Source organism: Melitaea cinxia, chromosome 17, assembly GCF_905220565.1.
Source record: "Melitaea cinxia chromosome 17, ilMelCinx1.1, whole genome shotgun sequence".
In the NCBI taxonomy this organism is placed as follows: domain Eukaryota; kingdom Metazoa; phylum Arthropoda; class Insecta; order Lepidoptera; family Nymphalidae; genus Melitaea; species Melitaea cinxia.
In genome coordinates, this window is record NC_059410.1 from 6,262,507 (window position 1) to 6,278,084 (window position 15,578).

General features: G+C 34.0%; 1 protein-coding gene across 3 annotated transcripts in view; it reads left to right on the plus strand.

Moving 5' to 3' along the window:
- The first annotated feature begins 5,966 nt into the window (after positions 1-5,966).
- LOC123661915 (guanine nucleotide-binding protein G(o) subunit alpha) overlaps positions 5,967-15,578 on the plus strand; it is a 63,937-nt gene continuing 54,325 nt past the window's right edge. The window contains exon 1 of one of the 3 annotated variants that reach the window (XM_045596850.1): positions 5,967-6,321. In XM_045596850.1, the coding sequence (XP_045452806.1) occupies positions 6,204-6,321 (118 nt within the window). In that variant the 5' untranslated portion in view covers positions 5,967-6,203. Of the gene's footprint in view, positions 6,322-7,511; positions 7,952-15,578 lie in introns of those variants that run through there. The other 2 variants (XM_045596848.1, XM_045596847.1) reach the window with 2 other exon arrangements.

The following is a 15,578-nucleotide window of genomic DNA, read 5'->3' on the forward strand; positions in this document are numbered from 1 at the left end:
GTACGAGGGCGAGCGGCCTGTGTTGGTAAACAATTCGAGTCAACACGACCGATAATATTTGTAATTTTTAAGTTTAAAAAAGGTTTAAGAGAAGTATACAAGTAATAATGTGATTAAAAAATACTTACGTATGAAAGGTAACGTCATGTTTTAGTAAATTTCACGTGGCAGATCTTTTTTTGCAGCAAAAAACAGAACAATTGAGAGGCATTTTTTGAAGGACGTTGATTCAATCACGCAACTAGATTTAGTCTAGTGATCAGTGCGGCTGCAACTAGTTTTATTGTATGCATATGGCCATTTGGCCTAAAACCTTGACAGAGGGGAACGCCTGTACATGGCTACTCCCCTCCGTGTTGCTCTTTGGACGAAACTAATGAGAAATAGTGACTCGGAAAGTACATTAAGTTCTGATGACATTCACAAATTGACATTGACAGTTGTTTTTTCAAATTCCCTCCACGTTTTGATGTAAGCCAAGAAGCTTATAGTCTTATACAAGCTTCTTGATGTAAACTAAATCTGACCCATCTATATTTTGTGGGCAATGTGGTCGCGAAGATTGACGTCATCTATGACGTCGAGCGATCGCTTGCGACGACCACGGGCCTTAGGGCTTCTATGAGGAACGATAGAGAGGGCGTAACAATCGTTGCAGTCGTTAAGTAGAACGCACGTGTGTGTTCAAGTGTCAAAAAATACTTAGATTATTTTTGCTTTGAAATGTTGTTTTGTATGCTATATAAATAAAAATGAATGTTGCTAAGCGCATAATTCGAGAATGCCTCGACCAATTTGGCAAATTTTTTTTTGTTGTGTATTCCTTAAGGCTTGTGTGTTCTTTAAGGTTTGAATAATAAAAAAAAAAAAATAAATTAATTAATTATTACTATTAGCTTTTGATAGAATGAAGTCTGTTCGGGCAGCTAGTATATAACTAAATTTTTAATATAAAATAAATCGGGAAAAACGCGGGAAATTAAAAACATTTTGAAAAGCACACAAAATCCCTAAGTCATCAGAATACTAAATACTGACTCAGTTTGATTAATGTAACTAATGATTACAATGTAGGTACTCAAAGGTCATAAATAAAAAACAATTAAAAAGGCGTTTTTAAGACCTCCTCAGGAAGTTGAATGCACCAGCTAAGGTAGACTTTTAGATCTCTCAAAGAGCTCTTTTTAATGAACTTGCAAAAATTAACATATACATGCTCTTTTAAATGAGTGAGAAAAAGCGGTAAATAAAAGATATTTATTTAGACGTCAAAAAATTGACTTCCCATTTATGAGTTCATTGAGAACTCTGAATTCTGAGCTTATAAAAATGAGCTACTTAAGACGTCATGTTAGAACTCCTTTAATAGGTCGTTTAAAAGACTTTATACTGAAATCTTTATGATTTGCATGCGTGAGATTGGGACGTTGAGCGCATTAGTCTAGTTATAAACTAAACCAAGAGGTTTCCTGTGATCATCAACGATGACAATTCGACAAATTTAAATTCTTAGTAATCGTACGACTTGTCGAGATGCCCAAAATGTGGTGCATCTTTAACAACGAAATTACCGGAACAAAATTTTTGTAACCCTAATGATTTAGTTGATACATCGTCTCCATTTAACACGAATTTTACATACAGAAACCGTTACACTGTTTAAACAGTAAAAGAGTTAATCTAAAAATACTGCTTTCACTTTTACATATTTGATAGGGCACCAAATAGTAACTATTGTAAATAATTAAACAAAATATTGAATAATACAAGAATACAGCTCAAGTATGAAGTTGCATTCGAAAACATAGAACTAGGTCCTCTTTTAGGAAAAAATAGTTGAGCCTCTTGCGATTCATCATTTTAGCCTGTTGAAGTTCACTGCTGGACATAGCCCTCCACAAGTTCGCACCAAAATGGTATGAACTCATGTGTGTTGCCCATAGTCACCACGCTCGGCAGGCGGGTTGGTGACCGCAGGGCTGGCTTTGGTCGCACCGAAACGCTTCTGCCTGTCTTCGGCCTGTGTATTTCAAAACCAGCACTTGGATGGCTATCCTGCCATCGGTCGGCATTTTAAGTTCCAAGGTGGTAGTGGAACTGTGTTATCCCTTAGTCGCCACTTACGGATGGATGAAAAACTGTGTCCTGTAGGTGTTATATTCCGTCGTTTCGTACATTTTCAAAACAGAAAAACGACTAGTGCTTATAACGACACTGTGTACGGCTCGACCAAAACTCATAATGGATAGCAGCCCTCTTCAGATCTCTACTTTCAACTGTAGGAGTGTTAAACACTCCGTGGATGATGTCAGGAGCCTGTGTCGAACGTGTGATGTGATATTTCTCCAGGAAACCTGGCTACTGCCACATGATATTCCATACATCGGAACTCTAGACAGTGGCTTCGGGTACACAGCGAGATCAGCAATGGATACGTCTGTGAAAATTTTACGAGGTCGTGCACACGGGGGTGTCGCAATTTTATATAGATACAGTGCATTTCTAGAAGTGTCAGTGATACAGTGTGAAAACCCACGTAATAATAATTTGTGTTTACATGGCTACAAATTCTGATGATAATCTGGACGAATTTATAAATTGCTTAAGTGTAATTAGTGTCATTATTGACGAGCAGGGTATTGAATCGGTGTTTATAATAGGCGATTTGCGAATATTTGTAACGAACAACAGTGGTCATTTTTCGACGTAGATATACTAGGTTTGGATTCGAATGCGTTCACTTAAATAAGTGACGTGCACGGAACTACTAGTTGGTTGGATCATTTTATAAACACTTACTTGGCTAAGCAATCTGTGATAAATGTAGATATTAAATATGATCCTTCGGTGGTCTGATTACTATCTACTTGTTATAAAATGTAACTTATGATCGCTCACCCCTACTGTATTACCGGATATTGAACATGTAAATACAGATATTTTATGGGATGTTCGAGATAAGAAGCAGGTGTATATGTATACAAAAGAGTGCAACGATCGATTAACAATGATTGACATTACTTCGGGCCTTTTAAATTGTAACTGTTTATGTAAAAGCCACGATGACAAGCGTATTCTGGACGGGTTTTACTCGGACAGTGTCTGCTTTGAGAGACGCGGCGTTGATGAGTCGTGGAAGTAAGAGACGGGTAGGTGGTGGCTCGCGCGTGGTGGGATGGAACAAGCATGTCAGCGGTGCGTACCGGGTGGCCAGAACTAGTTTCACGAAATGGGTGCTATATGGTAAATCTAAATCTGGTCTTATTTATCACGAGATGGTTGAAAGTAGAAGAAATTTTAGATTACAATTGAAACGGTGCCAAGATCACTAGGAGCAGTTTAAATGGACATTCTTGTTAAGTAACATTGTAATAGTAATTTCCGTGGATTCTGGCGCAAAACAAGTTAAACGAATTTACGGCCTGACCTACCGGTGAGCATTGATGTCTCAAGCGGTCTCAAGGACATAGCTAACATCTTTAGGGCAAATTTTTGTGTTAAGTCACATCTGGATCCTATGATGGTGGTGCAATGCTGACATGAACGAGAAAGATGATAGGATCTCATTCCTTCCCGAAGATGTATAAAGAGTTATACGGCAAATGGACAGAGGTAAGTTTCCAGGCCACGATAGACATGATAGATAGATAGATTGAGCATCTCCAGCACGCTGAACCTCTTATCTTTAAGTTATTGGGTCTGTTTTATTTGCTCTGCGTGGATCATTCCTACTTGCCGGATGATCTCTTGAAAACGGTAGTAGTTCCTGTACTGAAAATGAAACTGGTAACCTTGCTGACCAACATAACTACAGGTCTATATCACTTGCATCTATCATGGCTAAGGTGTTTGACGGATTGCTTAGCGCGCAGTTGGAAAAACACATAAAGCTGCACGATAATAAATTCGGTTTTCGCCCTCAGCTGTCTACAGAGAGTGCTACTATACTGTGCGTTAAGCACACCGTCAAATACTACACAGATCGCAAGACACCTGTGTACGCGTGCTTCCTCGATTTATCTAAAGCTTTTGATCTGGTGGTGTATGATTTACTTTGGAAGAAACTCGAGTGAGTTGGGTTACTACAGGGATATAAAAATATTCCGATAGGTGAACCAGACGAATAGCGTTCGATGGGTGTGTGCAATGTCTGATCCGTATCGGCTCGAATGTGGAGTCAGGCAGAGGGGGTTAACATCTCCAACACTTTTTAACCTCAACATGGGTGATCTGATCGTCGCGCTCAGCAGACGGCACATCGGTTGTTATGTTGATGGAGCATGCGTAAATAATATAAGTTATGCGGACGACGTGGTGCTGCTGAGTGCGTCAATCAGTGGAATGAGAAAGCTGGTACAGACATGTGACGATTTTTTTAGAGATTCTAAGGCTAGTCATTAAGTTTTCTAAAGTTGCAGTGAAGTACCGATGCATGCTTTAAAAGAAAAAAAAGAAAAAATATGGAATAACAAAAGCACGAGCATTATAAACCTGTGGATATATCACTTACAAAAAAAAGACATGTGAAGATTACGCGTGTTATTATGGTTTAAAATATAATATTTCAAAAAGCCAATGCATGGTCTTTGAGGATATTGGAACAAAATGCCTCCAGAATATCCCACCCGTGCTCCTTTCTAGTGTACCCTTAAAAATGGTGGAATAATTCAAGTATTTAGGGCATATAAATAGTTACCACTTGTCTCAGCGATGATGCAGATATTGAAAGGGAGCGGATGGCACTGTTAGTTAGAGCAAAGATGTTGGCTCGATGGTTTGCTAGTTGCTCTGCCCAAGTAAAGATAACATTTTTTACAGCATACTGCACCTAGTTGTATACGTGTAGCTTGTGGGCTGACTATATACAAAGAAAAGATACAGTGACCTCATAACATATAAAAAAATTCATAACTCGAAACCTATGCAAAATCGCTGAACATACATAGGGGTGATTCGGATATCCCAAGGGGTGCCCTATCTCTGGAATTCCGCTTATCACTACTTTTTGGGACACCCTGTATATGTATGTATATATATTTGTGTGAAGTTTATACCATTATAAGAGTATCTTAGAAAATCATTTGATGATCTGATAACAACTAAGAAACATATATATGATCACTATCATATAACACGGTTTTAAATAAAACAAAAGTAATTTATGATTACCACAGTTCGTGATAATTGTACTTTATAATATAGCCTTATATTTGTTTACCTTTACTAAAGTACATAGTAATGTTATTTATTTAATTTTCTAATTAATTATTAATTGACTGATTAATATCAGTCATTGATATTTGCTGTGTGGTTACGGCAGCAAGAATATAGCCACTCGCTCTCTTCCCGTGGGTGTCATAAGAGGCGACTAAGGGATAACACAGTTCCACTACCATCTTGGAACTTATAAAGCCGACCGATGGCGGGATAGCCATCCAACTGCTGGTTTTGAAATACACAGGCCGAAGACGGGCAGCAGCGTCTTCGGTACGACAAAGCCAGCCCTGCGGTCACCAACCCGCCTGCCCAGCGTGGTGACTACGGGCAAAATACATGAGTTCACGCCATTTTTGTCATGCCATGTCCAGCAGTGGACTTTATTAGGCTGAAGTGGAAGTGGAAATTAATTATTAATTGACTGATATTATCATTTATATTTCTGATAAAAGTATATTGGTATACATATTTATGCAATTATAATTATTAATTTTACTAATAAGTATAATACGAAATATCTTTGTTATATTAAACATCTTCGCTAGAATCTACATAGGGTAGGGCTTTGCATGGTCTTTGTTAACCAGTTGAATACAAGCAAGAAAATGCTATTATCGTAGGCAGAGTTCAGCGGTCGCTGTACCCGAGCCGCGGAGGGTGTGATTAGCGCGTCAGGGGGCAACGGGGCGAGGCAAGTCGAGTCTGCGCAGTGAATCCGGCGTCACGGGCGTGCGCGACCCGGCATTCGTCATCGGGCCCACGCCGCGGTGCCATCCAGTGCCGCCGAGACCGATCTCGGGAGAGCTAGCGACAGCGTTGCGATAGCAGAGCTCGTGACGTGGCGCTCGGGCGCGACACCTCCGCAACAGTCGCACGCGTGCGCGAGTGAACGCGTGCGCGGCGCCCCCTACGCGACGACGAACCGCGAGCATGCGAGGAGCACGGCGCTGCCGCGCGTAGCGAGCCAGGCCGTGCGCGCCATCGCCATGGGATGCGCCTCATCTGCCGAGGAGCGCGCTGCTCTTGCACGCAGCAAACAAATCGAGAAAAACCTGAAGGAGGATGGCATCCAGGCCGCCAAGGACATCAAGCTGCTGCTCCTTGGTAATGGGGCTTCCTCTATCTCTTTCTCAATGCGCGCGCAAGTTCTGCGCCCGCCGGTGCTCTATCGACTGTCCGTTCGTTTTCAGGGAAACCGGCATCCGGTGCATTTATGTTACCTACGCTTGTTGCTTTACGATTTTGGTTTCGTTTTACATTAAAACATTTCAAGTTATTATCTATTTGCTGTTTGCTTTAACTAATAAGTTCTATAAGTAAATTTATATTAGCAATAATGTCAACTAGTTATTCTTAAACTTAACACATTACTTGATTATTTAATAGGTAGCAATAAATAATAACATTTTATACGTTTTTAACATATACAGAAATATTGACTACCCGCAGTCTTTTCTTTTTTTCTTTAGAATACGTCCTGTAATATTAAATAAATAAACTGCTTATTATATAAAATACAAATTTTAACAATAAGGTGTAACGGCATTTATTTTAATAACTGTTCTTTAATTAGATGCCGTTCTCTTATTATGGACCATAAATATCTGAGGACAAATATAATACACAATAAAGCATTAAAAAATATACATGTTTTAAGAAAGAAATCGCATTATAAATACTTCACTTAGGATATAGAAGCAATGTAAATTAAAACACAGCGGTCGTTGCCACAATCACTGAAAACTACCTGTAGACTATAACTTCTGGGATATTGCCAAGTGATGTCGATTAGGCAAAACGATAACTTATCGTTATCAATATTATCAACTGAAACATGGTCTGGTTTTATTAATAATTTATTTTGTATTATAATATTTATAAAATTTTTATAATCCCTTAATTTTGTATTTGCAAATTTAGGTATGCTTATTTCGCCCGTTCAATATAATGCAAACATGATCTAAACATAATATCTATACAAATTCTACATATTTTATTCTGTTTATGATTGAATTGTTTTCATTTGTGTAAAATTTGTTGTAAAATTTGTTGATTGTGTAATATAAATTTAACTACAACTTTTTTAAATACATGATAAGATTAACGTAATTTTACAAATTTAAATATTTTTTTGGACATGCCGTATTATTTTTACATAAATTTTCTTCTCTTTTGCGTGAACGTTTAGTTTCACGCATGTGGGAGCGAGCCGGAACGAACCATACCGAATAAAGCCGAACGTCAGTCGAGCGGGGCGCGGTCGCCGTCAGTCGTCACGGAGTAGAGCTGGTGCTTGTCATCCGGCCGCCATTATCTCATATGAATTCATAAAATCAATTAAAGTTTCGCTGTCGTTACGGGTTTTAGTGTCGTGCTTACTATAGGGTCGTGTAAGTTACGCGGATTCTATTATTCTTACAAGTGTCGTAAAGCACTCTAAAAAGTGATCAGTGATATAGTTAGGTTACTGTGTTGAGTGTTAACATTGTGTAGGGTGGCTCCGGTTAGGCCGGGGCGGCAGGACGCGATCGGAGCGTATGCAAAGGGAGCGGTGAGAGCGCGCCCGGCTCGGGAGTCGGGGCGGACAACAGTCAGAGCACAGGGACAGCTGCCGACATGGGGTGCACACAGTCGGCCGAGGAGCGCGCGGCGGCTGCCCGAAGCCGACAGATCGAGAGGGACCTGAAAGAGGATGGAATCCAGGCTTCCAAAGATATTAAGTTATTGCTGCTAGGTATGAATTTGTCGCTAGAGTAGTCACCAGTGCTCACGACCGCACCCCGAATATTGAATGTGACTGCGGTTTATAAAATATTTCATACCGGGTAGTTGTAATAAGTTGAAAAATAAAAAATACGTTGATATATTTATTGGCGATTATATACAGTCGGGTCATAGGAACGAAGGAATCGCAATTAGCTTTCTCTTTAACTAATCAGTATGCTGGTATGCATCATTGTTCCGTATTCGTAAGAAAGTGTTTGTTTTATAATTAACATACTAATAACATCATTTTTTAACTAATATTAGACATTTCATAATTTTTTAACGACAGGACATCATTTTATTTTTATGAATTATATTAAGTGATTATACAAATTTTAAAATTAAACACACAAACTAAAAACTCAACTTCTTGTTAAGTCTACAAAATTAAACTAAACTTGCCTAACAATTTTTCCTGAATATCACATTTTCCTTATAAAATGTTTATAGACATTTATCTAATTTTTTTGAATACACACACATACACATGTACATGTACATAATAAATCTATATATTTTTCTGAGTAAATTGATATAATTTTGTTTCCTTTACTTTGTTTTAAAAACAAATAAATGAATATTTATCTAGTCATATTTTTAAACCAGCATTAATATAAAATTAATATTTAAAATTACCTACTTAAAATACAAAATTTTAATTTGTGTTTCATTGATTTAGAGAACCTACAATTGGCTATAGCAAGTAAAATAACTTTTTTTTGAACTATTGAAGAATGACTTTTGAGTGCATTCCAAGTTTGTTGGCAACATAAGATAGTACTAGTAGATAGTAGCATTTGTTGGATAATAGGAACTTTTATCTTCTAAACAAACATACTTAAGAAACGACTCTTAAATTCTTGTATCCATCTTGAATTTTTTTTACTTGTTTGCTTTTTTCCCTGAACTATTACAGATTATTTATTATATACAAACTGTTAAGAAGAGATGAGTTTCTAGCAAATTTTTTTAGAGTTATCTTTATTCCACATTAATTGTGATTCCAAATTCACTATGGCTAATGTAAAATGACAAATGAATCAATCTTAAAGCTTATCCAAAAAGAGTATGATTTAATTTGTTTCATTTTAAAATTAGGACATCCATGTGATGCTTTTTAGAACACATATTTAGGCTAAAATTCTCTGTAAAGATTTGTAATGTAAAAACATTTGTATTTGACCATCAAACTAATAACTAACATAATTTTTTTTTTAGTTAATATTTACAACTTTTTAAACACCTTACTTAACAGAAAGTTCAAAGTTTTAGGTATTATATGACGAAGGGACTATTCCAATTTTATTTTAGTACAAGAAACTTAAAAATGTTGATAATATTCTACATTTTCTTTAAACAAACATTAAAAAAAAATTAAAGTTATACTTTATAATAACTTGTATAGCAAATTAGATATACTAAGATAAAAAAATACAAGCAAAAGAAATAGAAAAAGTGGGAAATGGTTGTCAGGAATGATTTTGTTCTCATCATAATGCTTAAAGCAGCTTACTACACTTAATAAACTAAAACAAAATTGCAACAAGTTGGTAATACCCAATTATGGTAATTAAAGTACATTTTCATTAATTATATACAAAAATAATGAACTCTGATAAACAATAATTAACAATACTAAATGCATACATAATCAGATATTTACTTTGTTGAATGAAATATAAAAAACCCGATTACCGTTATAACTTTACTATTATTTATAAATCTAGTTTATATACTACCATTTTTAAGGACAAGATACAATTATTACTGGAAAAAATTTTTTTTGAATCTCTGAAATCCAAAAGAAATAATACTTGCAGATCATCACAAACTTTAAGATAGAATTATTATATGATAATAGAGTTTTGATTGGATATATATTAATTGTCTGTGTGTGTGTTAGTAGTAAAGGGTTATTTAAATATTACACAACTAATAAAACTTAGTGTAATCCAGTAAGCAGTGTTATACTGTTTATCTGTTGTTACAACTAATATTAACTTTTCCTGGAATTTTAAGTATTTATTATATATATGTGATAATAGAGGAAATAACCATATTGATAGTTCTATATTACTAAATCTCACTAAAATAACAGCACCAAAATATTCTTGGTATTAGTTAATAGATTTTTAGAATAAAATCCTTGACTCATAAGTTACTAATTACATTATAAAAGTAAATAGCGCTTATTAAAATTTAATCATTTTAATTAAATGCTATGTAATATTTTAATACCCAAACAAAAGTGCGTATTACACAATATTATGTTATAATGTAACAGTGACTAAAATTTTAGTCTTGATTAATTTATCAGTGCTGAAAAAAGTTTGTCACATTTTTGTTGTTATGAGAAAAAATCTTACGTTTTTCTTCTACAAAAGATAATTCAAGATAATATAGGATTTACTAAGTCAAAATATTATCTTCATAATCGTCTTGTGCCAAATACTAAGAAAAAAAAATATATATTGAAAACTAAGCCTATTAAACTAAGTGAGTAAATTCTAGTGATGATATTTTGTATAATTGTGATGTAATTATTATTTATACACATAATTTCTAATTGAATCTAATAAAAACTGTAGACTGTGATATGAATCATGTATTTAATGAAAAATAAGGCTATTTGGGCTTTGTTTTTTTTTACAGTTAAAAAGATCTCGAGGAAGTCATTAGCTTTATTAGTCATTTTCAAATGACATGTATTTTATGATTCATTATTTGTTTCGATTTTTAAGAAAAAATTGGAAAAGTGTGATCATTATTCCATATAGTTAGTTATAATATTCGCCATCATTGTTTTGTTTAAGTCAAATATTTAATGTATATAACATGATTTTTTTTTTCAGAAATCATTTATTACTCCACTGTTAGAGTAAAAAAAAAATAAACTAAAATCATTATCAATTTTATCTTTACAAAATAATTTGTTACCTCCTGTTGCATTCCTTTCAATTTTGTTTTTGCAAAACCATGTACTCTATGTCCATCCCCATTATTCTATCTTATGTTAATAGCGGAGCATGTGAAAACTTTGTTTAGTGGTGTAGATTGAAAATGTAGCAAAAAAAGACAAACACGGTTAATTTAGTGAAAATTAAGCAGTGTACCATTTTTTATGTGTTTCGATTTACATATAATGACGGGAAAAGGTTTTTTGCTAATTGGATACAAAATAAAAATCCTTTGCATTTTATTTTGCAAAAATAGGAATTTTTCATGGACTGAAGTACTAAATAACAATTTACCCACTAAAAGCGAGCGCATTGCGGGCTTGAAAAAATTTCCATGCTGCCTACTTTCATTTGTTTTGTACTTTTCGAAAGTACACTGCATCTCTATAATTAAAGGCTTTTTATAGGAATTTTTTTAATGACATAAGCAAATACAGCTGTTCAAAATTTAAGATGAATATAATAAATAAATAGACTAAAAAAAATCATTTTTTCCCAAGAAAGTGACTATGTTTAACAGTTACTTATTTCTTACTAGTGGTCGCCCAGTTGTCGAAATTCAACCATAGTTAATTTAGAACATTATACAAAAGATTATATATGCATGTCAAACACATGGTAGTGTGTGTAATATTTTTTTATTTATTTAATGTATTTTTTATGCATAAATAAAAAAAAATTAGCAGTGTGCACTCCTCTAAAGTGTGCGAAATTTCATACTCCTCCGTCCGCGAAATTTTCGTAAACAAAGTTTTTGCTTCACGTATTATATATAAATTTATCTAACTGACCCTGCAAACTTCGCACCGGTATATATTTTGGTGAACATATAGATTTTTCTGTTTTATTTCACACAAACTTTGTCTTGAAAATAACGAACATGTCGTTTATCACGTTTATGTTGTCGTTCTGAAGTTATGGGCGTATATACAAATCGGCAATTCAATTTTAATTAAATATATGTATAGAAATAGTTCAGTTACAGTATTATTAAAGATCACGAAAAAAATTGTCATTGAATATTTTTCTCTATTTTCATATCGATTACTCTACGTCATTTAATTTTTCATGTACTAGTAAGATTATACAGTATAGATTAACATGACAAATTAGTCATCCAGCCGTCAGTCAGACAGTCCAGCCTAATCAGAAAGCAACGTAGATACAATCATTCCATTAAGTTGGATTTAAGTCATACGTAATATAGTACGTATATAGTCATACGTATAGAGAATCTCAGTTTGTCACGTCCTTTTAATTACACGTATATGTTCTTGTTTGGATAGTAAAATTGACATTTATACTGGTTATATTTATATCGTCTCAACCACAAATAAATGGGAAAATGTCAATAAATATTGAATAGTCATAAAATATTCTGAAAAGTTTGTATTGGATCAATAAAACTAAATCGAAGCTTAACTGTATCTGTGTTTTGTAATAGATGATATTGACTGATAGGAAACTTAATATAATAAATATTTCGTTCGCCGTAAATAGTTCCCATTAATATTTTTATTTCTATTTATGGAAATATTTTTTTTAAATATATAATTTTTTAAATATGTTCGTCAGCAGGTGTAAAATAATATGCGATGTTCAAAATCAGTTACAGAGTAGCTTTACTAACTTTACCGTAGCTCTTCCGTGTGAAAATGAAAACGCAAACAAAGACAAAAAAAAGAGCTTACAGAGTAAATTAGTTCTGTTAAATACTTGTGTTTTATATTATTTTGTTATGCCAAAAAACTAGTATAACATTATATTTCACGATCTACTATGGCAACAATACAATAGGCGTTATCATTACTTACATTTTATCTTTTTGATTTATGTTTAATGTCATTCATAAACGGGATATCTAACCTATATTTTAATATATTTGTGTAAATTGTTCGTAACAATGCGATAATATTAAATATTTTAGGTCTAAAGCTTCCTATGTGGTGCTATGAAATGAGGCGTTTATCGTTGTTGAAACTAAAGTATCCCTTTCGTGTATCATTAAAAAGGGCGACAGGTCGGATGTTACAGACAGGCTTATCATACAGCGCTCGCGCTCTAGCACGCGACGAGCGGTTTTTATCATGATGATATCACAAAAGCCACTGGTTCGCTACATCGGATCAAACCGATAAAATATACGAAGATTGACAGACTCATATTATACTCTTTCTTTGATCTCGAGTCATCTTGTCAGAATATAGACGCATTTTAGCTATTGACATGTCTCGTATTAAAATGATAAAATGCATGTTCTGTAATGATCAATTCGTTATATCATATATATCAGCATTGTTTAATATTATTACTTATTACATAATTAATTAATCACGATAAATCCTAATATTTTGTCATCAGATAATATTTACGATATCGTTTATTAACATTAAATTCGACGACTTTTCAACATAGTAATCGATTACTCAACAAAACTTTGTCCTTTGTTGAAATACTAGTCGTAATGATCGTTTTATTGGTCGAAGGTAACAATTATTGTGTGCCTGCGATTGTAGAATTGAATCAGGACTAGACCGAGTAGGTGATATGTGTATCGAGAGGTCAAAGATCGGCCGTTCGCGTCGACTGCGAGCCAATTATATACAAGCGGGGTCACACTGATCAGACCTGGTATTTGACGGGGTTACTTTCGCAACACCCACGTTACCTACTAATACTGATGAAATATTATTGTTTATGATCGTTTGAAGAATTAATTCCTCATTATTTTTATAATAAGATAAAACTAATTATTGTTAATAAGGTAAAACTGATAGCGATTGTTACTCATAGTAGGGAATATATCCGCCAACCCGCATTGGAGCAGCGTGGTGGATTAAGTTCTGATCCTTCTCCTACATGGGGAAAGAGGCCTATTCCTAGTAGTGGGATATTACAGACTGAAGCGAAGGTAAAACTAATTATTATCATTTTTGCCTACTGACATACACAGCTTAGCTTTATACATAGTAAAATTACGTGTGTATAGTTAGCATTTAATAAGAAAAAATAATGACATTCTATTGTTTTATTGATTAACTTTTGTTAGGTAAATAAGTAGAATTAAGAAGTTCTTTTAATCGTTATTTTTCAATTTTTATTATATATATATTGTATTTTTTTTTTGAGCTACCAACTAGTTCCGTGTGAATGTAAAGGAACAATATGTCGTGAATTAAATTTTATGAAATATAAAACAAGCGTTTACTTCAAAAGGCATCGGTACATTTTTATCGTATTACTCGATTTCGGCCATCGAGTCTTTTCTATATTTATTTATAGAAACGAGACATATATTTAGTTTCGAATGCACCGTTTATATACGTTTGGTGATTAACTCTTTTTACACCGACGTCGGTTTTATTGCGGCAATTTTTATACAAAGCAACGTCTGTTATTACACTTACCTAAGGAATCTATATATTTTTGTTTTTGTGTGTTCTGTTATAAGGTCAACTAGTCGACCTACACTGTTCTACCCACAGTAAGGGTTACTGGGATTTATACAGAGCAACGTCTGTTATTACACTTACCTAAGGAATCTATATATTTCTGTTTTTGTGTGTTCTGTTATATGGTCAACTAGTCGACCTACACTGTTCTACCCACAGTAAGGGTTACTGGGATTTATACAGAGCAACGTCTGTTATTACACTTACCTAAGGAATCTATATATTTCGTTCTGTTATATGGTCAACTAGTCGACCTACACTGTTCTACCCACAGTAAGGGTTACTGCTATGTTTATTTTAAAGTTTTAGTATATAACAATTTGTACACCTACACCGACACAATACCATCTCTGCCCCTGGGTTGCCTGGAATAGATCGCTTTTCAGCGATAAGACCGCCCTTTGTATCTTATGATACTTTGTTAAAATCAATCTGCTAATCATGCTTCTATCTGTATTATTTCTGTTTTGGTGTAAAATAAAGTATACTGTTCTGTTATGTTATTTTGCAGTCAAAGCGTTTTATTTTTATGAAAATTATTATGATGGTAAGTTTCTAATAAAAATGCTACTAAAATAACGCTTACAAATAAGTTAACCATTGATTATTGCCATTTAAGAAAGATATTTTTTAAGTAAATATTTTTAAAACAAACCACATGTTTATAATACCCATTGATTTGCTTTGTAATAATATGATATTTCTTAATAAAATATGTTTTCCGTGCAAATATTTTATAAGAATTAGTATTGTATTCTTATTTTGGAAATTAGTATTTAAAAAAACCATCACATCAACCAGCACATCAGGGTAACTATAATCTCATCGTAATCTCGCGAGATCTATACAAATAAATAAAATTGGAGTGTCTGTTTGTAATATTAAAATAACCGCTTTTTACTAAATGCATATGGATGAATACACGGTACTCATACCCAAAATAACATTTTTTACAATTTTTGTCTGTCTGTCTGTCTGTTTGTTCCGGCTTATCTGTGAAACTGACTTTCACTGACAGCTAATATAGTAAGAAGTAAGTAACTTAGGCTACTTTTATTTTAGCAATTTATTTATTTTATAACTCTGCGAACTGAACAATAACTTTTTTGTTAAATTCCATGCGGACGTAGTCGCGGGCACAGCTAGTCTCGTATAAAAGTGGTAATTAAATCTCGGAAAATATTAA